General features: G+C 41.7%; 1 protein-coding gene and 1 long non-coding RNA gene across 7 annotated transcripts in view; one reads left to right on the plus strand and one right to left on the minus strand.

The window, feature by feature from the left end:
- Topaz1 (testis and ovary specific PAZ domain containing 1) overlaps positions 1-27133 on the minus strand; it is a 58334-nt gene that overhangs the window by 22250 nt on the left and 8951 nt on the right. For all 3 annotated transcript variants that reach the window (XM_013513518.1, XM_013513517.1, XM_013513516.1), the window contains exons 6-13: positions 17794-17858; positions 14529-14668; positions 13106-13191; positions 12167-12292; positions 9376-9439; positions 3773-3924; positions 3480-3572; positions 1012-1127 (exon numbers count right to left, since the gene is read on the minus strand). In XM_013513518.1, the coding sequence (XP_013368972.1) occupies positions 1012-1127; positions 3480-3572; positions 3773-3924; positions 9376-9439; positions 12167-12292; positions 13106-13191; positions 14529-14668; positions 17794-17858 (842 nt within the window). The remainder of the gene's footprint in view (positions 1-1011; positions 1128-3479; positions 3573-3772; positions 3925-9375; positions 9440-12166; positions 12293-13105; positions 13192-14528; positions 14669-17793; positions 17859-27133) is intronic.
- Positions 554-26116, plus strand: LOC106148369. 4 transcript variants are annotated; one of them, XR_001233748.1, is made up of 6 exons: positions 554-686; positions 2750-2849; positions 16654-16699; positions 17266-17358; positions 21381-21527; positions 23101-23778. It is a non-coding gene; the product is annotated as an uncharacterized LOC106148369 (long non-coding RNA). The 4 variants fall into 4 exon arrangements; XR_001233750.1 differs by lacking the exons at positions 21381-21527; positions 23101-23778 and adding an exon at positions 25835-26116; XR_001233751.1 differs by lacking the exons at positions 16654-16699; positions 17266-17358; positions 21381-21527; positions 23101-23778 and adding exons at positions 8328-8440; positions 9829-10512.

The following is a 27133-nucleotide window of genomic DNA, read 5'->3' on the forward strand; positions in this document are numbered from 1 at the left end:
CGAATGCTACCACTGACTGCTCTGGATCTAACTCTTTAATGAATGGGACTGCTAATGTATTTCTTTTGGCCTTGGGACTCTGCACCAAGAGAATCTGGGAACCTCTGCATTAGCAGATAGAGAAGAATGAGATACAGAGTTTTGAGAATTCTGAAGGGCTTGGGTGGTTGATGCCATTTAGTCTTTATCAAATCTCATTTTATTTAAAAAGTTATGGTTCATTGAGGTACTCATAATTTGTATATTTTTTCTATGTAAGTTATACTTTAGTAAAAATAGTGTATATTATCAGAGGTTAAAAAGCCAAGGCCTCCAGAGGCCATGGCCAAACAGAGAACGAATGCAATGCAGGAGAGGCGCCAGGCGGGCACATGGAGTACGTGCTGCAGCTGGGCAGCAGTGTTCCGACGTGCGGCTGTGGGAAGCGACTAGATCACGTGGGCTCTGACCTCCTGCAAGGCACAGGCACAGCAGGAAACAGGGCAGTGGGTGTGTCTGTAAAGGGCACGGCCCCTCCCTGGCCCCTTCTGTGCTCACTCTGTTTCCTGGCTACTATGAGGTGGCTGGTCCACTCCGCTGCACACTCCCTGCCATTATGTGCTGCCTCAGCACAGGTGCAGGAACAGCAGGACCAAGGACCACGGCTGAAAGCGCTGAAATCGTGAGCCAAAGTAAACTTTCCCTCGGTAAGTTGGTTTTCTCAGGCATTTGTCATAGCAACAGAAAAAAGCTAACACAAGAGGCACTAAGACATTTTATTAAACTAAAATGACAAGATGCGAGTGCACAAGAAGAAAAGGACTCTTTTGTACTTCATGTACCAGGTGCTGGGGTGAAGTGAGGCACTGAGGGGCTCGGTGAGGCAGGCGTCACGAAGAGCTGGGAGGGCTCCCGATGGCTGCCATACAGATGCTTGTGCAGATGCGCAGTTCAAAGCGCTCTGCCGTCATCCTGTATAGGTCCTTGCTAGAGTATACATATTCTAGCCTTAACAATAATGATTTTTCTCACCTGGATTTGATTTCCAAAATTGCAGCTATGTCTTGTTTGGAAGCCTGCAGTTGGCATAAAAGCTTAACAATATAGTTAAAATGTTCTGGGTCAAGCACCATCCCAGCTTCAACAAGCTGCAGAAGAGAAAAAAGTAGTTACTGTGACGCTGTGGAAGAGCTGAGAAGCCAATGTGCGTGAACAACCAACACTGCCGCGAGAGCTGATGCATGTTGAAACTGAAACTCAATAAAAAATCCTGAGCATATTTTCTCCAACGTTTGACAACCACAAACACACCTTAAGAATTTAAAGTAAAAATAATGAGTTTTCAATGTAAAAACTGAACTTTCTCCTGTCGAAGTCAGTGCACCGTTTACCACCTGCCCCTCCTCAGTGGGGCTCAGGTGCTTTCAGTGCAGCCGCCTGTGAGCCTCCTCCGAAGGGGGCTGCGGCCAGAGAACAGTCTGTGACAGCCCAGGTACGACTCGCGGCCCATGTATAATCAGTACACTACGTCACTTTAAAAAGACCCATGTGACAGTTTTTCCTTAGTTCACATTTGCCTCATTTCCTGTCTTCTTCGTGTACCTTGGCTTTACTGGAGACAGCTAGGAGTCTGCCCTGGGAATGCACAAAGGAAGGGCTCCTCCGACAGCTCTTCTGGGGCACGATGCTACCCCGGAAGGGCTGGAGCACACAGGCTGCAGGCTGACAGTCTTATTACAGCTCTGCCCCAGGCTACTATGAGCAGGGTGGGCACAGGATTATGACAGATTCAGCTGAGAGCTGTGTGACATTCCGTGAGCAACATTTTTACTAAGAATCTTCTATGGTTCCATTCTGGTTTTTGGGAATTCCTTCCTATTCAGAAATTATTAAAGTATCAGACCTTCTTTTTGGAATGTCTGGGTGAATTGTGCCTTACCTCTTCAGCCTAGATTTGAAAGCAGTACCAGGAAATAAGAATTTGGGGTAGGACAGCAAAACAATAGCAGGGGAGACTAAAAGAGAAGCTACCTACCCCAAGCAATAACACATGCCTATCTAAGAAGCTGTAAGTCTGATATTAGAACTATCTCTGGGGGGGTACTGGGGGTTGAACCCAGGGCCTTCACACTAGGCTACATCCCTAGTCCTCTTCTTACTTTGAGGCAGGTCTCATTGAGCTGCCAAGCTGCCCAGTCTGGGCTTGAACTTGAGACCCTCCTACTTCAGCTTCCCAGAGTGCTGGAATTACAAGTATACGCCGCCACACCTAGACAGCTGTTAGAACTGCGCTCTCTTTTTTTTTGTCTTTTTCAGACAGGGTCTCCCTACGCAATTCAGGCTGGCCTTGAGCTCACTTCATAGCCCAAGCTGGTCTCGAACTCAAAACAATTCTCCTGCCTCACCCTCCACAGTGCAGGGATTATAGGTGTGTGCCCCCATGGGTGGCTAGAATTTCTAACTGATGTGTATTTTAAGGCAGAATTCAGTTTAATGAAGAAAAATAATAGCAAATAGTTGCTGAGATTTTTTCCCTACCTCTGGACTCTCAGTAAAATTACCTCAGATTTGGTGACACCTTTAAAGTTGTCCCAGAAACCAGGCTCATATTAACCAAGCAAAAATGACACACTGTCTCTGTCAGATGGTCACCACTAAAGGTAATTTTATTTGGACAGTAACTGGGAAACATTTTGCAGAAAGTGAAGTTATTCAGTGTCAGACACTTTATGCGATCCTCATGAGGTTTCCTTTTTTATTTCTCTCTGAGGTGCTGGGGACCGAGCCCAGGACTCTGAGCACACTGGGCATGTGCTCTACACCGAGCCACACTCAACCCTCTCACTGAGGTTTGCAACAGCTATATAGTGGTAAGCAACTTCTGAGTTAATATTTCCAAACACGCATTCTGTCAAGCCTCCTAGTGTGGAACTGAACGCATTCACTCAAATATCCACCCATCTGTGAGAGTGGTTATGGTGTAGTTTTTAGTCTTTTTGAGACAGGGTCTCGCTATGTAGTTCAGGCTGTCGCTATGTAGTTCAGGCTGGCCTCGAACTCCCCACAATCCTCCTGCCTGAGCCTCCTGAGCACCGGGATTACAGGCATGCACCACCACGCCTGGCTAGTACCAAATTTAAAACAAATTCTTAGATACTATGTTTCTATTTTGTTTTGGTCGCAATTTTCTATTTAGTTATTAATTCACTTATTTTTATTATAAATGACCTCACATCTTTTAGAGAAAGAATTTTCTCTATGCTTGAAGAATAGAGACGAAGATATTTACAAATCAGAAAGCAGTCACTTAGGGTGCGTGGAACTATTCGCTTAAGGGGAAGGCTTGTCAGTTACCAGAGTCTGTCTACAAACTATTCCAGGAGGAAAAATCAACCATTTCTGAAAATAGTATTCTCTGACATCCAGGATGTAAAGGGTGAATGTAGAAATAATTACTTTCTTGGATATTCAAATTAGAAAATAAAAGAGAGAAATCGTACCTTACAAAAGATATCAATTAAAGCAGGTACAGCATTCCTTAATTTCATAGTTGCCACATGCTCAAATATTTGTAGTAATATTTTTAGAGCAGGCTGAATAAAACAAAAAAGTTACATTCATTTTAATACCTTCTTTCAGTACACTTTAAGTTTCTCAAATTTGTTTACGCTGAAGAACAAGCTTTCTCTAGGAAGTATTTAACAAACACAGAAAGTTATCTGCTAACTTAAAAAAAACAACAAGGATACTCATGTAAAATATTTTCTAAAAATGACGTTCTCAGGTTACTTACCAGCATTTTAATCATTATGCTGAGGTTCACTACCTGAAATACTTCCTTCAGTAGGCAGTATCTGAGTAAAGAAAGCAGGAGCTCGTTGAGCACTTGTAAGTCAAAATGCATCCCGGGGGGAAACTTCCTGTAGTACTCCATAAATATGTTTACTGAAAGTGGAAAAATAGTTATTTGTTGCTTTTAAGATATCTACATTTTCTAAGAAAAATTTTCTACATTTAAAGATAGTTATAAATTAATCCTGAAAGACACATTGCCAGTACCAGAAATACTTGATGAAATTAAAGCAAAAGTCAAAACGGAAGTAACATTTGAAGTCAGCCAAGTTCATTTAGCATTCAGAGTGTTCAGACACCATCCACAAGACCTCAGTCCAAGCTGCCAGACATAGCCGGGCTCAACACAAGCTCCTGGAGCATCAGGGACAGGGAGGCTTGAGCCTTGGATGTGGGCTGCATGTGTGTGAGAAGGTGCAGAAGCTGGTGGTGGGTGCAGACTACTTTAACATATACTTATTTTTGTCAACTCTACCAGTGTACTGACGTGGGACGTTTTTTATTCCTATTTATGATTATGGATGGATATTCTACTAAAATATAATACTGATTAATTTTTGAGAAAGCCGTTTTAAAATTTTTTTTGTCCAATTTCTTAATCTATTTTCTATATAGCACTTACACTATTTCCAACTTTTTTGCATTAATTTTACTACAGTTAATTGGGAGCCAGATGGGCTGGGGATTTAGCTCAGCGGCAAAGCGCCTGCCTGGCAAGCGCAAGGTTGTGAGTTCGGTTCCCGGTACCGGAGAAAATAAAAAAAAAAAAAAAAAAAAATTGGGAGCCAGATGTGGTAGCCCAGGCCCATAATCCCAGCACTCTGGAATCTCAGGCAGGAGGATCATTTAAGTTTAAGACTAGCCTGAGTGTTGGTCACACACACACACGAAACACACAAAATAAGACCTAAAATTAACTTAGGCCACTTCATTCTTTTTTCCCCCACTTCTAAACTTTCCATATCAAACTCTGTACATTTTGGCTAAAATTGCCTTAGAAAAGTTATTTTGGGGCCAGGGACATAGCTCAGAGGCACAAGTGCCAGCCTGGCAAGTGCAAGGTTCTGAGTTAGATTTCTGGTACCAAAAAACAAAAACAAAAACAAAAACAGAAAACCAAAGTTGGGCCAGGGATGTAGCTCAGCAGCGTAAGTGCTTGCCTGGCAAGCCTGAGGTCATGAGTTTGAGTGTCAGTACCAAAAAAAAAACCAAAAAGTTATTTTGGTTTTAACTTTTTTTTTTTTTTTTTTTAAAGACAAAGTTTCACTGTGCAGTTCAGGCTGGCCTTGAACTCACTATGTAGCCCAGGCTGACCCTGAATTTGAGGTGATCCTCCTGCCTTAGCCTCCCAAGTGCTGGGATTATAGGTATGCACCACCACTCCTGGCCACTTTTGGTTTTATTTTTGTGTTAATTATCACTACCAGAAATACTTATTTCTAGCTCAATTACTTGTAAAATTAATTATTACTAGCTGGTGTTGCTTGCAAACATAATAATACCAAAGTTCAGTAGCACAACTGTAAAATTAATTTTAAAATTACAGTACTTTTTAACAACTTTTATAATATGGTATAGTAATATTCAACACTGCTAGAAAGCTGCTGTGTATACTACATCCATGGGCACATAGAGATAAATCTCGCTCCTTTATTGGGGGGCTGAATTTACAGTCTAAATCTACCTTAGAAGAAGAAATTCAGAGTTTCTATCATAATTCATTAATAAAACCAGGACTGTAGATATTAAAAGGCTAGTTAAGAAGAATCTATGTATGTATATAATTGTTCACTGATTTCTATGTGACCCTCCTTTTTGCAATTATTATTTTTAAAATGTTAATGCAACTAAAAAATGACCCTTCCTGTGAAAGTGTTGGGTGGCAAAGGCTTATGCATTTGACAGCTTTTGGTACAACCTGCTATCCTGCTTTTTAAAAGATCCTGTCCACTCAGAATGCTGCTTTCCCGAGGGCCCAACCACCTCCAGGTGTCTTCCTCATGCCTCTGACTAGGACGGCCCGGGCTGGCCCAGGAGGGGCCGAGGCTCTCTCCAGATCTGCTTCCAGTTTCACACGCAGAAGCAAAGCTCAGCCCGTGGTAAACAGCTGACTGAACTCCTTAGCCTTAAAATTCAAATATTTCTGTACATTACCAATGGTAAATCTAAGATGTGCTAAAGGCTTTTTAAGTTTAAATGTGTATGATCAACTTCGTATCTTTTGTACTTCCTTTAATTAAAATTATGGAAATCACACCTTTTCAAAAAAGCGAATATAAAAAAACTTAGTTTTCTCCTGAGTTGTTATTACAGCATACTGATTCATTTTGGTTACACCAAACAGTAGTTTTCCCAAATGGTTTTAGCCATTAAGCTTCTGGAAAGGAAATTTTACGTGGAAGCGTAAATATAAAACATACAAGCAGGCCCATGGTCTTGCTCCTAGGCATCAACCCACAGAACTGAAAGCAGGGAGTCAGACACTTCCTGCACATGAAGGCTATCAGCGACCTCACTCACTGACGCCAAAGGTGGAGACAACCCTGGTGTTCACTAACAGAAGAGAAACGTGACATATGCATACAAGGGAACATTAGCCTTAACAAGGACGGAGATTCTGATGCATAATGTAACATGATGAACCTTGGAGACTTTATGTTGAGAAATAAGTCAGTTGTGAAATAACACCACTTACATGAAGTCCCTAGAGTAGGCAGCAGAGCCAGAAAGTAGATCAGCAGGTATTGGGGGCAGCTGCTGGGGCAACGGGACGTTACTGTTTAATGGTTACAGCTGTTGTTTGTCGTTTTTTTTTTTTTTTTTTTTGGTTTTTCTCTGGTACTGGGAACAGAACTCACGACCTTGCGCTTGCCAAGCAGGTGCTTTGCCGCTGAGCTAAATCCCCAGCCCCTACAGCTGCTGTTTGGAATGAAGAAGTTTCGAAAATGAATGGACAGTGGTGACGGTTATACAACACTGTGAATGCATATAATGCCAATGGAAAAAATGCTTAAATGTATACACACACACACACAGAGTCAGAGGAAAACTGAAAATGTTCCAAGTTAAAAGAGGCTAAAGAGACCTGACAACCAAATGAATAGTTAATGCTGGACTAGATCCTCGACTGTCAGTAAAGGAGGAAATGCTATAAAGTAACAGAATCTGAATACAAACAGATTAGACAAAACCACCACGCCTTACACAAAAGGCTATCTTATTTTTAGGAAATGTGCGCTGAAGTACTTAGGGGTAAAGGACCATAATGTATGTAACATACCTTTAAGTGGTAACTGCATCTCTCCCTCCCTCCCTCTCCCACACACACACACACACACACACACACACACACACACACACAAAGTACTTAGGGGTAAAGGACCATAATGTATGCAACATACCTTTAAGTAGTAACTGCATCTCTCTCTCTCTTTCTCTCTTACACACACACACACACACACACATACCCATGCACGCACGCCTGGGGGACATAAAGTACAAATAATGAAGGATATGAATATTCCTTGTACTATTCTTATGCCTGTAACCTTTTATGAGTTAGAAATTACTTCTAAATAAAAAGTTAAAATTCCACTCAGCTACCTTTCTTTAGGCACCGATGTGGCCCCTGGGCCACTCTATAGGTCCAAGCAGTTCCATCCATACCTTATGTGGATAGTACTCGGACTCTATCTTGTACACCGCCATCCTGTTATCTTAGTACCACTTATTAAATAACTCCTCTCTCAAATCATATGGTCTTTGTAAACACTAAGCCCCCTTGTATACAAGACCAGGTCTATTCTGAGGTATCTTCTATTCAACTGATCTAAGTTTCTATTTTTGTAACAATTTCCATAGGCTCTTTTTATTTTTTATTTATTTATTTATTTATTTTTCTTTTTGAGACAGGGTCTTGCTATGCAGTTCAGGCTGACTTTGAGCTCACTTTGTAGCCCAGGCTGGCCTCGAACTTGCAACGATCCTCCTGCCTCAGGCCAAACCCATTCGAGTGTTGGGATTACAGGCATGCCCTACCACGCCCAGCTCACAGGCTCTTTTTAGACAAGGTCTCACTGTTCAGTTTGGACTGTCCTTGAACTCATTACATAAACTAGGCTGGGCTCAAACCCAGGACAATCCTCCTGTCTCAGCCTCCCAAGTGCTAGGGTTACAGGTGTGCACGTGGGTCCACAGGCTCATGATGAGCTCTTACATTTATTCTTTGCTATAAGCTCTTACTTTTCTGTATGAATTGTTTTAAAACTCAATTCAGATGTATTTCTCCTGTGTGCACAGTGGGCCTCCACACGGAACTGCACTTTTGGGACTCTGTAGCTGCTCCGTGCCATTCCCTTTTTCTCTGGGTTCATGTTATGATGTTATTTTTGGAACTTAAAAATTCACCCACATCCAATCACGTGCAGCTGCTTCTCCTTGACTATCACAGTCCCGCAGATCACATTCCCATAAAGGGTCCTTTTTCCTCTACTCAGTATGAAGTTCCTGGGGATGCGTCTTCCAACCCCTGGGAAAATACCATGGGCTGCGAGACAGAACAATAAGCTGGACGGAGCCTCTGTATGCAGCCGAATGAGGCTGAGAGAAGGTGAGGGGGAGCTTCGGTGCGTGGCCACCACACCACGTGGTCTGGGGGGTCACTGACATACACTGTCCTCCCGGGGCTCTCAACCTGGTATACGGAGAGGAACACAAAGAATGGGACAGGGCTGTGGACTCAGACAAGACCTGACAGAGAAACTGATCCTATTTCCTAAGCCTAAGCTTTGGAAGCTAAGTCGGTCTGTGACATGGGGAAGGGGTTAGAAGGAGGCGTCTCCGCCACAGGGTAGGGCAGGGCAGGGCAGGGGCAGCACGGACCTGACACACCCTGGCCTCCTGAGGGAGCTGCACACCTCCCTGGGGATGGTGTGCTGGCCCTGGGGAAGTGTGAAAAGAAGGATGAAGGAGGGAAGGATGTTCTACACCCTGATAGAACCTACAAGGAGGTTCTACATGATCCTTTTAGATATTAAAGGCTAATGAAGTTCCCTTTCCTCCTAATCTATAAATGAAATTTTTTTCTTTTTTCATTTTTTTTTTTTTGTTTTTTTTTTCCGGGACTGGGAATCCAACTCACAACCCTGTGCTTGCCAGGCAGGCACTGTGCTGCTGAGCTAAATCCCCAGCCCCTTAAAAGAAATTTCTAAGTCATGAAAATATTAGTAAATAAGAAAGCTTTGGTAGATAATTGTTTATTTATTTATTTATTTTTTTTTTGATTTTTCTCCGGTACCAGGAACCGAACTCACGACCTTGCGCTTGCCAGGCAGGCGATTTTGCCGCTGAGCTAAATCCCCAGCCCCTAGATAATTGTTTATTAACCAAGTTACTGTATTTATTTTTAAGCCTATGGCCAAGTGAGCCATTAGGACATTCAGCTTTCAGACGTAGGAAGCTTTAAACTTATTTTCAAACTATAAGAGAAAACAGCCCATCCTGTGAAACACATTCATGAATCTGTAACATTTAGTTCCTTCATACCTGCGCGCTGTAGCAAGCACAGTTCATTGATACTTATGTATTTCTTAAATACCTCCATGCAGACCTACGAAAGTCATAAAAAAATATAAAATTAGCTTTTTATATTTCATAAGAACTACAAAAATTTCAATGTTATCCTTTGGCTTATTTCAAAATTTTAAAAAGAGCCTAATTAAGGCTGACTTTGGTTAACTCACAGGTTTGAAATGCATACTGAGTTCATTATGGAAACCTTATTTAAATTATTTTAAAAATAACCATTTCTGGTGCCAGGATAAACACACTGACAGCTTAGGAGAACCGAGCCTAGGGAGAGACCCACTCTTACACTGTCAGTGAATCTGTGACAGGGTGAGACAGCTGTGCCATGCGGGAACAACGACCTTTTTAATAAGCGGTGCTGGGTAACCTGGAAGTCCACATGGAAAAACAGACCCTCTTCTCCTATTACAGAAAACCCCAGCTCTAGCTGGATGAGAGTTCTAAACACAAAAGGCAAAAAACAGCCAGCTTTTAAAGGAAAAGACACAGGAGAACATTATCATGATCTTGGCAAAGACATGCTCAAGAGGATGCAAAAAGTTAACACCATAAAAAGAAAATGACTGACAAATTGGACTACATAAAAGTTGTTTCTTGAAAGATAGCTTAAAAAGGATAAAAAGGCAACTTATAAAGCAGTAAAAAAATGGGTATTATGTATATTCAACAAAAAAACCTTATCTGGAGTTCCTGTATGTTGGTATAAAAGAGATAATCCCATAGGATACAGGGAGAATATTTGGATACTTCCAAAAAGAATATATCCAAATGTCCAAGGTACATTTTTGAAAGATGCTCAACCCCATCAATCACCAGGGCAGACATCACTACTCACCCCCAGGACGGCTAAAATTAAAAGGCTTAACACATCAACAGGTGGAAAGGATGTGACCCATCCAGAACTCTGACACTGGTGGCGACAGTGATCTGTGTAACCACTCTGGAAACCTGTTCAGCATCTACTAAGATTGAACATACACAGACACCAGGAGCAGCAACTCCAGTTTAAGTGTAATCTCTGAGAATGTGTACATCTGTTCTCCAAAACCGTGCAGAAGAACACCAAGAGCATCACTGCTGTAATACGCACCTCGACTGGTGAAACCACTGAGGAAATCAGTTTGGAGATTCCCCAGCAAACTAGGTCTAGAGGTTCCATTCAACCCAGCTATTCCCCTTCTGGGTATTTTCCCAGAAGATCAGAAAACACCATATCACAGCGATGTATGTGCACCCAGGTTCATAGCAGTGCAATCTGTAATTGCTAAATTGTGGAAGCAACCCAAATGCTCATCCACTGAGGATTGGATGAAAAAATTGTGGTATTTTTATATAATGGAACACTACTCAGCTATAAAGAAAGATCAACTCGAGACTTTTATAGGTAAATAGTCACAACTAGAGACCATACTCACACATGAAATAAATCAGACCTGCACATGTAAGCATCGTATTGTCTCACTATAGCGTAAGACCTGAAAGAGTGAATAAAAAATAGAAGGTATGACAGACATGTGAAATGAAAGGAAGATGCTCAAAAGTAAAGGGCAACTGGAGTGTGGGAAAAGAGAAGGGAAAGAAGGGGAAATTATGTAAGTATGTATATACAGGATAGCTAACATACTTGTACTAATGTCTTATATTGCTCTACAGAAAGGAACAGTTAACGATTACTTGTTTGACCAATCTTGTATATCTCTATTTGTTTTCCTGAGAAACCACTTGGAAGTTATCAGTAAGTAATACAACAACCATGGTTAATTTCCTACAACTCTGTCTGTAACTCTGTTTTGTTGGTATTATCCTTATGCTATTTTGTAAATGGATGTCTGTCTGTTAATGTTTTCTTTATTTTTTAAGATTAAAAAAAAGCAAAAAAACCCCAGTATTATTTATCCACAAAATGAATCTTGATATACTCACACAATGGAATACTAGTTATTATACAGCAATGAAAAACAATCTACAACTAACAAATAACAGACCTATTTCAAAACTATAAAGTAAAAGCAGGCAAGCCGCACTTTGGCACAAACTTGTAGGCCTTGGTGCGGTACTCAAGGTGGCTGATGTAGGAGGGTGGCTCTGCCCAGAAGTTTGAGGCCAAGTCTGGGCAGCATAGTAAGATTCTGTTTCTTAAACAATAAGCTAAAAATAAAAAGGAAGTCATATACAAAAGAACATTGAATAATACCATTTGTATAAAGCACAATAGGTACAAGCTCACCCATGCTATGAGAAGAAACTGAAAATCCAAATTAAAATGCATGACTGAGATAGGAAAAGCTTTTGGAGACCGGGCTGTCCAGGGTTAAGTTGCTGAACACAGGGACCTCTGGCTCGGCTGGAAAAGTGCTTTCACAGGGCTCTGAAGTAAAGATAACACTGAGGACACGGCTGCAGACTCACCCTAATCCAGAGCAATAAGGCTTCGAACCTTAGAGAACAGACAGTTCTCTTAACTGGCAGAACTTACTGCCTTTGTTTCAACTTCTCGGGCTTTGGGCTTTCAAACCGTCCCCTTCCTTCACCCCCAAGTGTGGGAATAAGTACGGGTGTCCAGAGAAGTTCTTTATCCCTACTCCAGAGAGTTTTTGCTCCTGAGAGAGAGTTCTGACCTTCCCGGAGCCCCCAAAATCATACCACTGGTCTCTTTTACTTAAGCTGTTTGCCATTTGCTTGTTTAGGAGATTGGGGCTAGGCCAAGACCCCAATAAAAAAACTATGCCCACGTCTGCCTTCATTTTACCTTTTCATCCCCCGGCTCAGGCACATGAGCAAACTTGCACAGTGATCGCTCACAGCCTCGGATGGTGTTAAAATGAAACTTGCAGTATCTGTGGGGGATCATCAGCCCCAGTGGCTTCTGGAACATCTAGAAAATTAGAAAAAAATACCTTTCTGTGTTAATTGAAAACATGGCCCATGAGAAAACATCTGAAACAACAGAAACGTGTATGTATTTTTTGTGGTGCTGGGACTCAAACACGGGGCCTTCAGACACACTAAGCCTCTGCCCTACCGCTGAGTTACACTTCCAACCCTGAAACAACAGAAATACTTCAAAGTAAACTGTTTACTCATTTGCTAAGAAAAGATACCCCCCAAATTTACATTTGAAACAATTTAGAGTGATCTGTCTGTGACTTTTCTTAATCTTTCTTAGTGTAAAATATTCCACCAAGGTTAGAGTTTGACTTTACATCTTTTAGAACTTTACTTTTAGGTTCCTAGCAAACTTGACAGGAAAGCACGGAAATATCCCATGGACTCCTAGCCTGACGCGTGCCACCTGGCCTCCCAGCCCCTCTTTCCTGGCATCCTTCTGCCTCCCCTTTCACAGAGAGTTAGCCTGGTTACAGCCTGCATCATATCCCAGATGCACCATGAGAACCAGATCTCCTTGGCTTCTCTGACAGGAACAGGCACGCAGTGGAGAAGGCCACGGACCACGTCGCAGAGAGCGCTTCCGTCAGCACCCTCCCCTTCACGACGGGCGCTCTAGTTTTGGTTCGGGGCTCTCCTTTCTCCGCTTCTAACTCTGACGTTGTGCATATGCTCTTTACCATGAGTCCCCACTCAAAACCTGAATGTCTGGGACTGCTTACAAATGATGACAGACTAACAATCAGAAGGGGCCCAATGTCTGGGTTACTTTTTCTTAAGTAAGAAAAAGTATTTTTCTTACCTCTATATTTTTTTCCCTTTTGAATATTTCACAAGCTTCAGGATTCTGCAGCTTGAGGACAGAAGGTTTTCCGGGAAATCTGACATCTAGAAACGATTAGAATGGCATTTTACAGCAGCCTGTTCCCCTCCTTCCCATCAGAACAATGGACACTACCAGCTGCTTTGAAGTTTCACTCTGGAACATACATGTTCCCTTTACAGACTGTACTGCTATGTGTGTTACTGTACAACAGGGCATTTTGAGTATCGTTCATGCATTTCTAGGTCTGAATTAACACTTCTCACTGTAAGCTGCAGAGGACTTTCTTAAAAGCCTTACACTGTAGCACTGAGCACTGCATTCAAATGATACACCTCTAACAGACGAACACCACACACAGTAAGCCTGAAGGAAGGATGCTACCAAACCCAGTGCTATGGACTGGACTGGGTTCCCCTGCCAAACTGAATACTAATGCCCTAACCTGAGATGTGACTGTGTTTGGAGATTGGGCCTTTACAGCTCAGGCCTTTGGGTCAAATGAAGTCATACATATGAGTCCTTGTAGGAACAGACGCCAAAGCACTCTGTACTTGCACATGTCCAAGAAAGGATGTGTGAGCTTAGCAAGAAGGGAGCCTTCCGCAAGCCAGAAACAGCGCCCTTACCAAAAACTGAGTCCCGCTGGAACCTTGTTCTCGGACCTTTAGCCTTCACAACCGTGTGAAACCGGTATCTATGGGTTAATTTACCTGTCTCTAGTATGGTGCTACGGCAGCCCAACCTGGCTAATATGCCAGCCATTACTCCTTCATGGTGGTCTTTTTTGAGAACTAGGGCACTGTAAAACACTCTTCTGTACAAATAAAGTATTTCTAGTTTTAAGTCATTTTATTTGTGACCTCCGTAGCTTCCAGATATAACAGGGAACTGTCTGAAGTCTTGCTGCATAGTTCTGCAGTCATTCGCCCTGTGAAAAGGGGAAGACTTTTTGAGAGGACAGACCTGACTACTGTGAACTTGCTGCTACAGTGCAGAACACCAGGCAGCAGGAAGTCAGCACCGCAAAGGCGCGGGAGAGTCAAGCTCATGCAGTATGAAGTGATTATTTAGCTTCCCAATTCATTCTTCGATGGAATTTTGTTCGGAGCATTATGTATCATTAAAGAAAACCTGACATAAACCTTAAAATAGATATGCAAATGCATGAAATTAAAATAGAAATATTTTAGGTATTTGCTGTAACTTACCTGTACCACTAACACGTAACACATATTTCAGAAATTGCCCCATCAAAAATATTAAAGGTAACTAATTTTGACACAGTCCGTACTTGTTTCTATTTCTCTCTCTAGATTTTTTTGTTTCTGATGGGAACATCTCCTACACAGTTTCTACGTTACCCAAAGCCGACAGGACTGTATTAAGAAAACGAGTTTACCATTCATCCAGGGCTTTGGTACTGCGTTCTCTTGACGGCCACTTAGATTCACAGGGGGCGCTGACAAGCGCAGAGGTTTGGGGCTCAGTGTCGCTAACTGACATTCACCAACCATGATCTCTCCATTTCTAGAATCTTTGCTGTGTAAGCAGAAAAACCGCACTCAGAATTTAAATTTGTTTTAAAAATACTGAAGTAATGAGAATCAAGTAAAAATGCAATCTAATACTCTACAGATTTTATATAGCATAGGATACTTCAATACTTTCAATAGAATATTCCTGCTTGAATACAAAGCCAGAACTTGTTAAATGGTTGGGGCAGGGACGGGAATGGGTGGTATGGTTAAAACTAGAGCAAAAACTAAGACAGGCTCTTATACTGCCCAGGCTGGCCTTGAACTGGGTTCAAGCAACCCTCTCATCTCAGCCTTCCAATGTAGCTAGACTACATGTGATTTTTTTTTTTTTTTTTTGGTCTCTTTTGAGACAGGGTCTTGCTATGCAGTTCAGGCGGGCCTTGAGCTCACTTTGTAGCCCAGGCTGGCCTCAAACTCACAACGATCCTCCTGCCTCAGCCTCCCGAGTGCTGGGATTATAGGCATGAACCACCACGTCCGGCTGCGATTTTTTTTTTTTTGATCACACCAGACAAAAGGTTTGAGGAGGTGCTAGGCTGATCTAATTCAGAAAATGCCAACCAATTACCGACAGTGAAACAAAATGAGTGAATTATATTACTCTTCTTTTACCAATGGTTTTACGTCCATGGTTTCAGTTACCTATGGTCAGTCGTGGTACAAAAGTATTAAATGGGGAACCCGAGAAATAATGTTTTGAATCACATACTATCTCTAAGTAATGTGATGAAATGCTGTCTTGTGCCAACTGGGAAGTGAACCATCCCTCTGCCCTGTCAATCCATGCTACCCGCGAGTTAAGCACTTAGTAGCAACCTTCATGTTAGGCCAGCTGGCTCGGTTCTTCACCACCTATATTCAAGTAGAGGCCACTGCACATCACAACGCTTGCTTGTTCACCCCCCCACTGCTTTGTGTGGGATCTGCATCACCTCACCTCACTGCAGGAAGCCTAGGCACAGGCCGGGAACTGTTCTCATTTACACAGCTTATTACAGCCTACTGTTAGGATTGTTCTATTATTGATGAATGTGGTTAATTCCTTACTGAAAGTAATTTATAAATTGAACTTTTTTATAGGTTTGTATGTATATGAAAATTCATATTCTGTCTAGGGTTTGGTACTAGCTGTAGTTTCATGTATTCTTGGCAGCTCTGGAATGCACCCAAGGGGAAAGGAGACTACTATACAAATTGTATTTAAGGGTTACTCTATATAATAAACCTATTACACATTCTTCTAGGGAGAGAAGGCATTGAAAACGTTACTGTTTCAAAACTGCCGATTTAAGCAGCTATAACCATGCCCAAGTATGTGACATCCTACGTAGTCAATTTTATAAACAATTAAACTGGAAGTTACTTATCAAGGAAAATAAATTACTTAAGCCAGGAGGACTCATAGATAGGAATGAGTTTACTTTTTAAGAGACTTATCCAACATGGAGACACTGTAATTTTTTTAACTCAAAAACAATTCCAGTAAGTTTTCACAGTAGGAGTTTTCTGGGCCACAGCAGTAAAAACAGTAAGAAACAGGGCTTATACCTAGTTGAAATTTAGTACCACTGATGTAATTTTAAAATTTCACGCAAGATAACAGTTCTCTTCTGAACTTGGGATATCACTAATGTGTAGCCACTGTGCCCCCCTCCATAAAACAAAAGCAACAATGTAAAACGAAAAAGGGGAGATTATGGATTTTTACAGATGAAAGAGACTATGTAGTAAGTCCTTTTTTGGATTGGATGACTGAGGCCCGGGGAGATATAGTGACCTGACCAACATCACAAGGGGATAACTGTGGTACAGCCAAGTGATAAAACTTTTCAGGCTGTGATGACACTATTTTAGTTTGCAGGTCAAGTATTTTCATTAGAAAAACAAAGTGACCTTGTAATTTTGTTTAATAATATCTCCAAATGGTCACGAACCATTCTGGACTTGGATGCCAACCTAATTCTTCCCTATCCTTTTCCTTAACAGTCCTCAAACCTAAGCACGTACCAGGACGAGCTTCTCCTGAACACAGGTCAGTGCGCCCCTTCGCAGAGTTTCGGACCCAGTATCTACGTGTTCCTATGGGATGCTGCTGTCTAAGCATCAGCCTTTGAAAACCACCGCCTAGACATAAATAGACTTGGACATGGCCATCCTCTGACCTTGCTCTAACACAAGGGCAGCAGGGTGAGGGACACTCCGAGGGTGAGGGCACTCCTCAGCGACAGTCATCACCATTGTACACAGAACCAATCAGGAAAGTGCTATTTTTCAGTTCTTCATTTGAGTCTGGTCCTGTTCACAGGACCGATCAGAAGATACTCTTTTCAAGCCCTCATTTACACATGCAGGGAGCCAAGCAAACTTTCCTACAGGGCAGTTTACTGGCATGTCAAGTGACTGTGTGACAGGATGACTGTCCCAGTGCCTTAGCTGGCATCAGAGAGGCAGCCCAGGAATTCCGACGTAAGAGCCCTCTCCCTTATCCTCAGAGGGCCTACCCCGAGGCCCGTGAGCCTGCCCACCAGCCAGCTGTCACTCTGAGAGACGTACTTCCTTTCTACCTTCAATAAATGGACACTCTCGCCGCCTTTTCAGTGTCTTGACCAAGTCTTTGTGAGGACACCGACCTGGAACGAAGCCCCACAGGACCCTGCACCCAGCACAGGTGCGCCTCGTCCCAACAGCAAGGTGAGAGAGAGGACTGGTCGGGCGGTCCTAAGGAGTCTTCTGATTCTAGGTGCGGTGGTTTTCCATATTCTAGTGACTGTGCTCTCAGCTCTTGGTACTAATCACTGCATCTATGCAAGATGCTTTCAAAATTCAACATTCATTTGCTTTTAGCCACTGTGACCTTCACAAAAGTCACACATGCATTCTTTCCTTTTATCATCACTCCTTACCTTTCCTCAAAAAATATGCTTGTGGCTCAAAAAACCTACAGACAGCTGTAAAGTAGCCTAGAATACCCTTTATATCTGGGGGGCATGTGACGTATTAATTATAGTCATGTATGGTTTGTGGTATAGTAGCTCAAGCATACACAACACAGCACGAGAAACACACCCAAAATACAAATTGGTTCAGTGACAACTGTGGAGTGTGATTGGAAATAATGTTACAGACCTTTTGCAAACTTCATAAATATTTTCTTTGTCTTCTTTAACAGTCATCTTGTCAGAAATTCTATACTGTGAAGAGATTACAGTTAGGAACAGGAGTAAATACCTCTGTATAATGTATAACTATAAAACTTAGCAGATTTTTAGAATGTATTAGATGTTAAACAATTAAGATTATGGCCAACCGTGAAAACAATTCTATACTATGCAACTTAAAATACCAAGTATTGACTTATAAAATTTCCACTGCTGAAGAGAAAAATTAATGTAAATCAACACATTTTCTAGCTTTTGCTATCTTTTAACTGTATAAGCTACTATTTCAAGTTATGGGCAGGTAAAATTGTGTTTTTCAGGAAAAAAAACATTGAGTTATTTTTATTTTTAGATGGTATTTATGAATATAAGATATTTTTCTAATGAACTATTTAAATGTATTTTAAACACAGCTGTATTTAAAGACACTTTAGAAGTAGCTTTTGGGCAATTATATTTTTATAAGAAAGTTATACATGATGAGAAATGGCAGTGGCAGATCACGTGCTTAGCATGTGGGAGGTCCTGGGTTCAATCCCTAGTGTTTGTGAATGTGCACAAGTGCGCTCACACACACCCAAAAAGAAAGAAACAGTTATGCATGCTCAAATATTAAACTTTTGTAAACAAGCTCCAAGAAAATGAACCCCCAAATCACCTGTCACTCCAGCAGTCAGAGATAATCACTTAATATGGTGCTAGTTAGTATCTTGTCAGTCACTTAAAACATCCATAGCAGGGCTGGGGATGTAGTTCAGAGGTACAGTGCTTACTTAGTATGAGTGAGACTCTGGGTTCAATCCCCAATACCAAAGATAAAAAAGTGCACTCAGATTTTCCAATAATGGTATCACACTATTATTAGAATGTTTAGAAACCTACCAAAAAAAAAAAAATCAACGGAAAGACATGAAATATTAACAAATACAAAGGACATAGGCTGTAGCTCAGTGGTAGAGCATGTTTAATATGCAGGAGGCTCTGAATTCCATTCCCAGTACCCTCCTCCTCCACACAAATCAGCACCAAAAAGCAAGACAGACCACATTCTTGGATAAAGGTAAAGATGTTATTTCTGTCCAAACTGAATTATACATTTAAGACACTAATTTACTGTATGATTTTTCAAGCACAATTAGAATATATGAAAGAGAACCAAAATATTTTTAGATTTATACATTTCAGTATCTTCTAAACAAACCTTCTTTACTAGTATTTTTTTAATTTTTATTTTTTTTTGGAGGTAGGGTCTCACTATGTAACCAGGCTGGCCTTAAACTTGTGGTGATCCTCCTGCCTTAGCCTCCCAAGTGCTGGGATTACAGATGTGTGCCACCATGCCTGGCTTTTACTAGTATTTTTATCTTTCAGATAAATGACAATATATTAGTGTGCATAAAGTGAGCAATCAACAAAACACAAGTAAAATATAGGTACATATATAAAAATTGAGATATTGAAAATAGTACTTGAAATTTGTGAGAAAATTAATAAATGGTGGAAAACCTAATTCTTTACTTGGATGGGAAGTTAGGTGTGGTGCCAATTCATCATACGTCAAAATATCTTTTAAATTCATTGAAGATATAGATGTAAAAAATAAATTTTGAATGTAGCACAAGGAAATTTAAAAAGTAGAAAAAAATATATATATATTGGAGCAAAGAAAGCCTAAATGTGACATTAAAGGCAGCTATCTGGCAAAACAGAGAAAAAGGTTCCACTGTTTCTACATTTTCTCCCAAGATAAATTTTTTAGTTTGATAAAAACATTTAAACATAATAAATGACATTTAAAAAAGCAATAGAAAATCTGTAGAAGAAAATTTTAATCTGATATACAGAAAGGTTTTTCTAAATACAACTCATAACTCAGACATTAGAAAATGGATACACTGGACTGAAAAAAACACAAGGCTTTCTACAAGATGAAAAGCTTCTCAACTAAGTTAAGACAAATGAAAAACAGGAGAAAGTATGATAATATATATTATCCTATATTATAGAATAGTTCCTACAAAGAAGACTGAAATCCGAGAAGAAAAATAGGCAAAGGACATAAATAGGAAGTTCACAGAAAAAAATGTAAGCGGCTTTTAAACACAGTAAAAGGTGCTTAACTACACTCTGAAAAGAACTGTCTATTAAAACAAAGTCATTTGCAAAAATAAGCAGACGGACAAAAATTTTAAATAAAATGAGTGGGTGCGAATATGGGAAGGAAACAGCAGTCTCACCAATGTTGGAAACAAATCCAAGCAATGTCTATGTAGGGCAATTTGATAATTCTCCTTCTAGGAATTAATCCAAAAATGCTTGCACATAGGCAAAAGCCTTATGTTCAAGGATGTATACTGCAGCAATATTTATTTACTTTTTTGGAAGACACTACATAGCCCAGGCTGGCCTTGAACTCCCAAAGATCCTCGTGTCTCAGCCTCTGGAGACCTGGGGTTACAGGCATGAGCTACTACACCCAACTTAATTTTTTATTTTTTTAAGAGTAGGAAAATTTTGGGGGGAAAAGTAATGGGGAATAGGAATAGCTCCTGAGAGACAGGAGGGGTCCCTAATGGGTTGCCTCGCAATATTAAAATAGCCGAAAAAAAAAAGGAAACAAATGTCTATCAACAGTCGGCCTTGTTAAAAAATATCTGTTAGGCAAATAATTAAGACATTAGTGGGCCTGAGGGACAAAAAGGGAGTGAATCCAAAACAGTATGCATTGCCTGGTAAGAAACAGACTTCAGCATATAACACATTCATAATCACTTCATAGCTCCCAGACCTGAAGTGGTCCACGGGCACAGTGGCAGCTTATGGAGCACACAGCACCCATCTCTTCTGAACCCTGGCCACGGGGCGTCCAGCTCTAGGACAAAGCCCAGCCATTCCTGGCTGCCACAGCCACAGCCCAGAAACGTCAAGAAAGGAGGTGCTACGCAGAGACCCTCCCGCCCCGGGCAGGGCCTGCTTGCTTAAGAACTTCTGTGAGTTTCAGATGCAGCTGAAGCCCCTCAGGGAACACTGACCACCTGCAAAGGACAGGAAGACGTTCTGCAGCTCCGCAGTGACCTCGGAGTAAATGTGGCCCAGCATCGCGCCACTCCAGCTCCTGGACCCAGGGGTCACTTCTGAGAGCGTAAAAACCTGAGCAAACTCGCACGGGCAGACGCCTTCCTGCACCGCCCGCCTTCTCGCTGGAAGGTGCAGTCTCGGTACCCGTCTCGCAGTCAGCTCTGCCTAGACGCCTGCACGGCCTGTGTGTCCTGACTGAGTCCTCCTTCCAGGGCATGAGGAACCGAGGACGGAGGCAGGGAGGGGCTGGCCCCCTGCCACGTCAGGACCCAGCTGTATCCAGATAGCAGATAATTATGCAAGTATAAAATCATGGCATTATTACACACACTGAAAGGGAAAAAATTTCCATTATGTATGTAGTAGATAAAAAAGAAAGCAAAATATGGAAGGGTATGCTGTTGTTTGCATGAAATTCAAAATAGGTCCATTGCGGGAAATGGCAGAGTATCTCCTATTGGGATAATCTCTTTGCAGAAAACTATAAAGTTTGGACAGAATATTTCAAGGTTTCTACTTGAAAAGCCGGCACAGCCTAGAGGTCTACACTCAGAGGGAAGGCACTGGGCAACTCTCGCTGTCACGGCTTTATTCCCAGAGGAGAGCCGAGCTGGAACCACACAGGTAAGCCACAAATTTGCCACAGTGACACAGAGAACAGGGAGACAGTTTCGGGCAAAGTCAGAAGCTGGAAAGAGGCTGGGGATCCTGGAGGAGACAGCCTGAGAGACGAGGCCCCTAACTTGGCTCTAATCTGGCCGGTCCTTGAATTACATAAGGAAGACTCCACACAGCTCAGCTAAGAGTAGTAGAAATGAACAAAGATTTCAACCTCTTCCTACTGCAAGGGAGAAACTCAGAGGTTATATTCACCAAGTTAAAACCTAAGCATGCAACTACCATCTAGCTCAGCAATTACTGCCACTTATCCACTGAGATACTAAAACTTAGATACACAAAAAACTCATACATGAATGTCTATGGACAGCAGTTTGATTTGTAATTGCCCCAAACAGGACACAACCCACATGTCCTTCAGCGAATGCACAGCTCCAGCTATGGTACACCCATGCCCTGGTAGTACTAAGCAGTAAATTATACACACAACGACCTGGACGAATAATCCCCTGGGTGAAAAAAAATGGGAGGCGGTTACATACTGTGCGATCCCATTTCTGTAACATTCTTGGAATGACAGAATTAGAGGGAAGAAGACCAGATTAGCGGTTGTCAATGGTTGAGGAGCGGCTGCAGGAGTAGGCGGGATGAAAGCAGGTGTGAAAGGGCAGCACGAGAGCTCTTTTTGGTAACAGAGGTGTTCTGTATCTTGACTCTATTATTACACTACTGCCAATATTCTGTTTGTGATATTGTACTACAGATCTACAACAGGACCACTGAGAAGCTAGGTAGGGTACACGAGATTTCTATGAATTTCTTAGCTGCATATGAATCTATAGTTATTCAAAAAAGTAGGATACTGCTAAAGCAGTACTTATGGATAAATTTGTAACACTAAATGCCTCAGTCACCATATAATGTTCCCAATGAATAGCCTTAGCCACAACTTTAAGAAATTACAAAAAGAACAAATTAAATCCAAAGTAAGCAGAACCAAAGAGAAAACTCAGAGCAGAAATTAGTGGAACAGAAAACAAAAAAGCAAAAGGGAAAACCGGTAAAACTAAAAGCTAGTTCTTTTTGAATTATCAATATGATCAATAATTCTCCATTATTTACTTTTTGACTTCAAACTGAGTGTGGGGGGGTGGCAAGGTACGGCCCACAGCCTATTTTTATAAATTAAAGGTTTATTTCAACACAGCATCCCTGTAACCAGGGGCAAAAATGGGTCTTTAAAAATCAAGACTTCTTTCTTTTAAAGATAAGCTCCTTCTGCAAACTTCTCATGCTGAGGGCTTAAAACTGCTATTCTCTATCAGCTCAGATGAACAGACAGGGAAGCAAGGTCTCTGTCGCAAAACTAGCATATCCCTCTAAAAGAAATATGCAGACAGTGGCCCAGGAGGGCAGGGTCCAGAATGGCTGGGGCAGGGGTTTGTGTGTGCAGACAACACAGCTCACTGTATTCTTCCCTCTCTCCTTGGCACACTTAACATAGGAAGGCATCTGAGACAAAGACCTCTTTGTCTCCCTAAGAGCTAGCTTTGAATAAACCTTTTCTTTCCTCCAAAAGCGCCTCCTGTGCTTTCTGGAGAGCAATGGGCAGTTGGGACCTTCATGGCCAGTAACATCTGTGTACACCATGGGTTGAAGCCTCCTTTTGTGCCACAAAAGCAGCATTAAGGCTTTGCAATCATACCTTATGGCCATGAAACCATCAATATACTCACTATCTGGGCTGATCAAAGAAAATTTGCTGACTCCAGTAGTGGATCCAAGAGACTACAATGTAACCTCAGACAAGAGACTGAGTCTAAGCCGCCAAGTGGCCTCATTTGTGAAGGAAACCACAGCACACATCTCATCTGCACAGTGAAGGATTAACTCAGCGTGTCTGGATTATTTATACCCTCACATTATTTATTCCCTCTGGACGATTTACACACTCATACTTATACCTTCATATTTATACCCAGAGCAGGCCTCTGACCTGCTCCTGGGAGGTTGTTTCTAAGTCCTTGGAATTGTTTTGTCTAGCATTTGTTTACGGGTCTGGGGTCACGGTGGACACCCCATGCCAACGACTTATTGCACGGACCTTGGGTCATGGGGTTAGTCACTCAGAGTGAGACTGAATGATGAAGGGCTGCCTCGCCTTTGTGACCGACTCCAATAGAAGCTACCTCTGGAGCTCCAGTGATTGGCAAGACTCCATGTATGCGACCACACAATTTCTGGGAGAGGACGCTAGAAGAAGACTTCTTTTTTTTTTTTTTCTCCGGTACCAGGAACTGAACTCATGACCTTGCGCTTGCCAGGCAGGCGCTTTGCTGCTGAGCTAAATCCCCAGCCCCGAAGAAGACTTCTGATACCTGCTTGTCTCTTGGACCCTGCTCCATGTGCACCTTCCCTTTGTTGATTTTAATCTGTACTTTTCTGCTATGAGTAAAACAGCTTTGTCAACCTGTGAGTTCTTCTGGAAGTCCACTGAAATCTGAGGGTGGTATTGGTATTTATGATAACAAAGGATATAAAATGGAAGTCAAACTTTTTTCTTTTAGTTATCTATAGGGCATCTGTAAGCCCACGTGAAGAGTTAAAGTTCATTGCAAAAATGGCTATGTTATTATATTGCAGGAATGCAATGTGCTATCCCATGCTAGGATATTTAACAGTGGCTAGTGGGCATAGTATAATAAAGCTCAATACATGCTGGTCATCGTCAAACCATTAATCAAGCACTGTGAGACTTTTGTTCTTGTTATGTGACCTCTCTCGAAAGGCTATTTTCAAATGAGGTTTGCATTCTCAAACTATTCAATGAATTTTTGAGTATTGCCAAATGCTCTAAGATCTAGAGATTCAGTAGTAAACAAACTGGACCAAAGTCCTTATCTTCTCCTCCTCTTCTAACAAGAGGAGAGAGAGAAGCAAGAACAACTAAATGTATTCAGGAGGGCATTCCTAATCTAATCTCAAGACCTGAAACCCAAAATTCTCAGAATTCAAAACTTTGAGTTTACCTGGAAGCTGTCATTAGCAGTTTGGAGGCTATGGCTGGGGGCTACTTGAAAAGCAAACACATGATTTTTTCTTTTACTTTCTTAATTATTAGCTACCAATAAGATCTCCACAAACTTGTGGTTTCAAACTTTAGCTCAAGAGGCTGTAACATCCACTAAGTGTGCAGAGAGGTTTAGGCACACACAACGTCTAGACCATGGCTGAGGGGGTTGGAAAACCTCAAGGTCTCAAACTAAAGGAGGTATCCACCTAACGACTGACGAGGACCGCCTTCTCCCTAAAGTAGGCCAACACAACCCATCCTGTTTGTACAACAACAACGCTGTCAGGGATTACTATAGGAATGGAAAACAGGCAGAATCCTGGGCTCTTACCTGCTGTCCACTAAAACATTTGTGTTTTCTCTCGGGACCATCAGGGACATAGCCATTTTTGCAATGAACTTTAACTCTTCACGTGGGCTTACAGATGCCCTATAGATAACTAAAAGAAAAAAGTTTGACTTCCATTTTATATCCTTTGTTATCATAAAACTTGAGTCAAGTTCCTTCTGGTTGGAACCACCATCTTCCAGTAATTTGCCAAAATGCAGAACACAAAGGGGAAGAGGAGGGGAACCAGGTACATGTTCTCCAGGCCTTTTAGAAAACACAGGTTGTTCCTTTGATCACACATGTGAATCCATAAAAAGGGTGATGCAGACATCAAGGGAACGGGTACTGTGCGAAAAGAAACACCACACAAATGTTACCATGGCAAAACAGGAAGAGTCTACGGTGTTACCCAGCATGCTCCTGGCATTCTTGTAAACAAGCAAGGGCAAGATACTTCCCAAGAGCATTAATGTATGTTCTGAACATATTAAGCACTCAAAGACTTGAGATAGCTTCCTGAAACATATCAAGAAGAATGATCAGAAGAAGGAAGCCAAAGAGAAAGGTACCTGGGTTCAACTGAAGCTCCAGCCTGCCCTGCCAGAATACACTTTGTGACAACCAGTGGGAAGGAGCCTGAGTTGCTGGAACCTATCCCCTATGAATTCATGGCATAAACTGAGGATGCAGCTCTGCTATTCAGCACCTAATTGGTGGCTAAGTGTTCTAGGCCCTACTTTAAAAAATCATCCCGTGTTGTAAGGATGGTTTTCTTAATTGAAAAAAACAAAAACAAAGCAACGAGTCAAATTCCTTCTCATCTCTCTGTATAGATAAGTTAATCATGTACAGTGTCTGTTTAAAAACAAGGTGATTAGCCCTGAATTTACATGATCTCACCCTCTTCAGGACTGAAGATCCTAGGATGCTGGTTTCCAGGGACTTTCAACATGCCTGGGAAGACTCTAGCCACTGTCCTGAACTTGTGATCACCTGGGAACAAAAGCATCTCCCAGCCATAAAGATTCCAGACCTGTGACACCAAGGTTGAGACAATCATCAACAGGGCCTCAGTCCACCAGCTAACCCTTGAAAGCTGGCCTCCCGCCTTTGCAGGTGGGCCAGTCTGAACCCTTATTTCACAGTGTTCCTGCTCCAGCTGTCTAAGTTGGAGTCTCTCCCTATCTTCCAACTCTCCACTTAAAATTTTTCTGTAAATTTGTGCTTTAGTTTTAATTTCCATTATCATTAAAAGCCAAGGATTTAAACTACCTGGTGACATACCCATGATACCCCAAAACTTTGATTTTGGTCCATTTCAGATTTTTAAATTCATACCTACCTATGCAAATATTCCAGTATCAAAAAGCTCTGAAGTCAGAACTACTTCTGGTCCTCCAGCATTCTGGATAAGGGAGGTACATCCTGTGAGCTCATAACTTGAGAGAGGGGTACATAAAGTGTTGGGAGAAAGGGCGAGAACTGCATTTCAGGTTGGACAGCCAAGGAAGATATCTCTGAGAACATGATGTATGAGGAAAGACATGAAGGAGTAGGAGAAACAGCATACCTTTTATTTTTTGTACTGAGTTACATTCCCAGCTACTTCTTTAAAATTTTTTTAATCAGCTCATTTTTTATTTTAAAAAAAAAATTTAACTTTTGAGACAAGATCTGGCTAAGCCACTAAGTTGCCAAGTTTGGTCTTGAACCTGTGATTTGCCTGCCTCAGCCTCCCAAACTGCTGAGATTACAGGTCTGTGCTACCACACCCAGCTCAGGAATACTAGTCTAGACCTGCATAATGCTGATATGATAAAAAAAAAAAAAGAGTTTTTAGACAGAATGTGACAGTAAAGCCAGCAGGGTTTCCTTATAGTTTCGACACAGAATGAGGAAAGAGAGAAAAGTCAAGGTTTGGGGCCAAGGAATGAGGAAAGAGAGAAAAGTCAAGGTTTGGGGCCTAAACAGTTAAAAACGATGGGGTTGCCAGGAATAGAAAAGATTATTGAAGGAGCTGGTCTGTGGCAGGGGAGAGGATTTCGTTTTTGATGTGTTATGTTTAAAATGCCTACTTGGATATCCAAGTAGAAAAACCAAGGCAGCACTACATTTAGTACAAAGGTCTGTAGTTGAGAGAAGAAATGTGGGCTACAGATACAAAGCTTTAGCACATAGGCAGTATTTGGTGCAATGAAGTTTGGTGAG

Source organism: Chinchilla lanigera, unplaced genomic scaffold (genome assembly GCF_000276665.1).
Source record: "Chinchilla lanigera isolate Chin_1 unplaced genomic scaffold, ChiLan1.0 scaffold00019, whole genome shotgun sequence".
Lineage (NCBI taxonomy): Eukaryota > Metazoa > Chordata > Mammalia > Rodentia > Chinchillidae > Chinchilla > Chinchilla lanigera.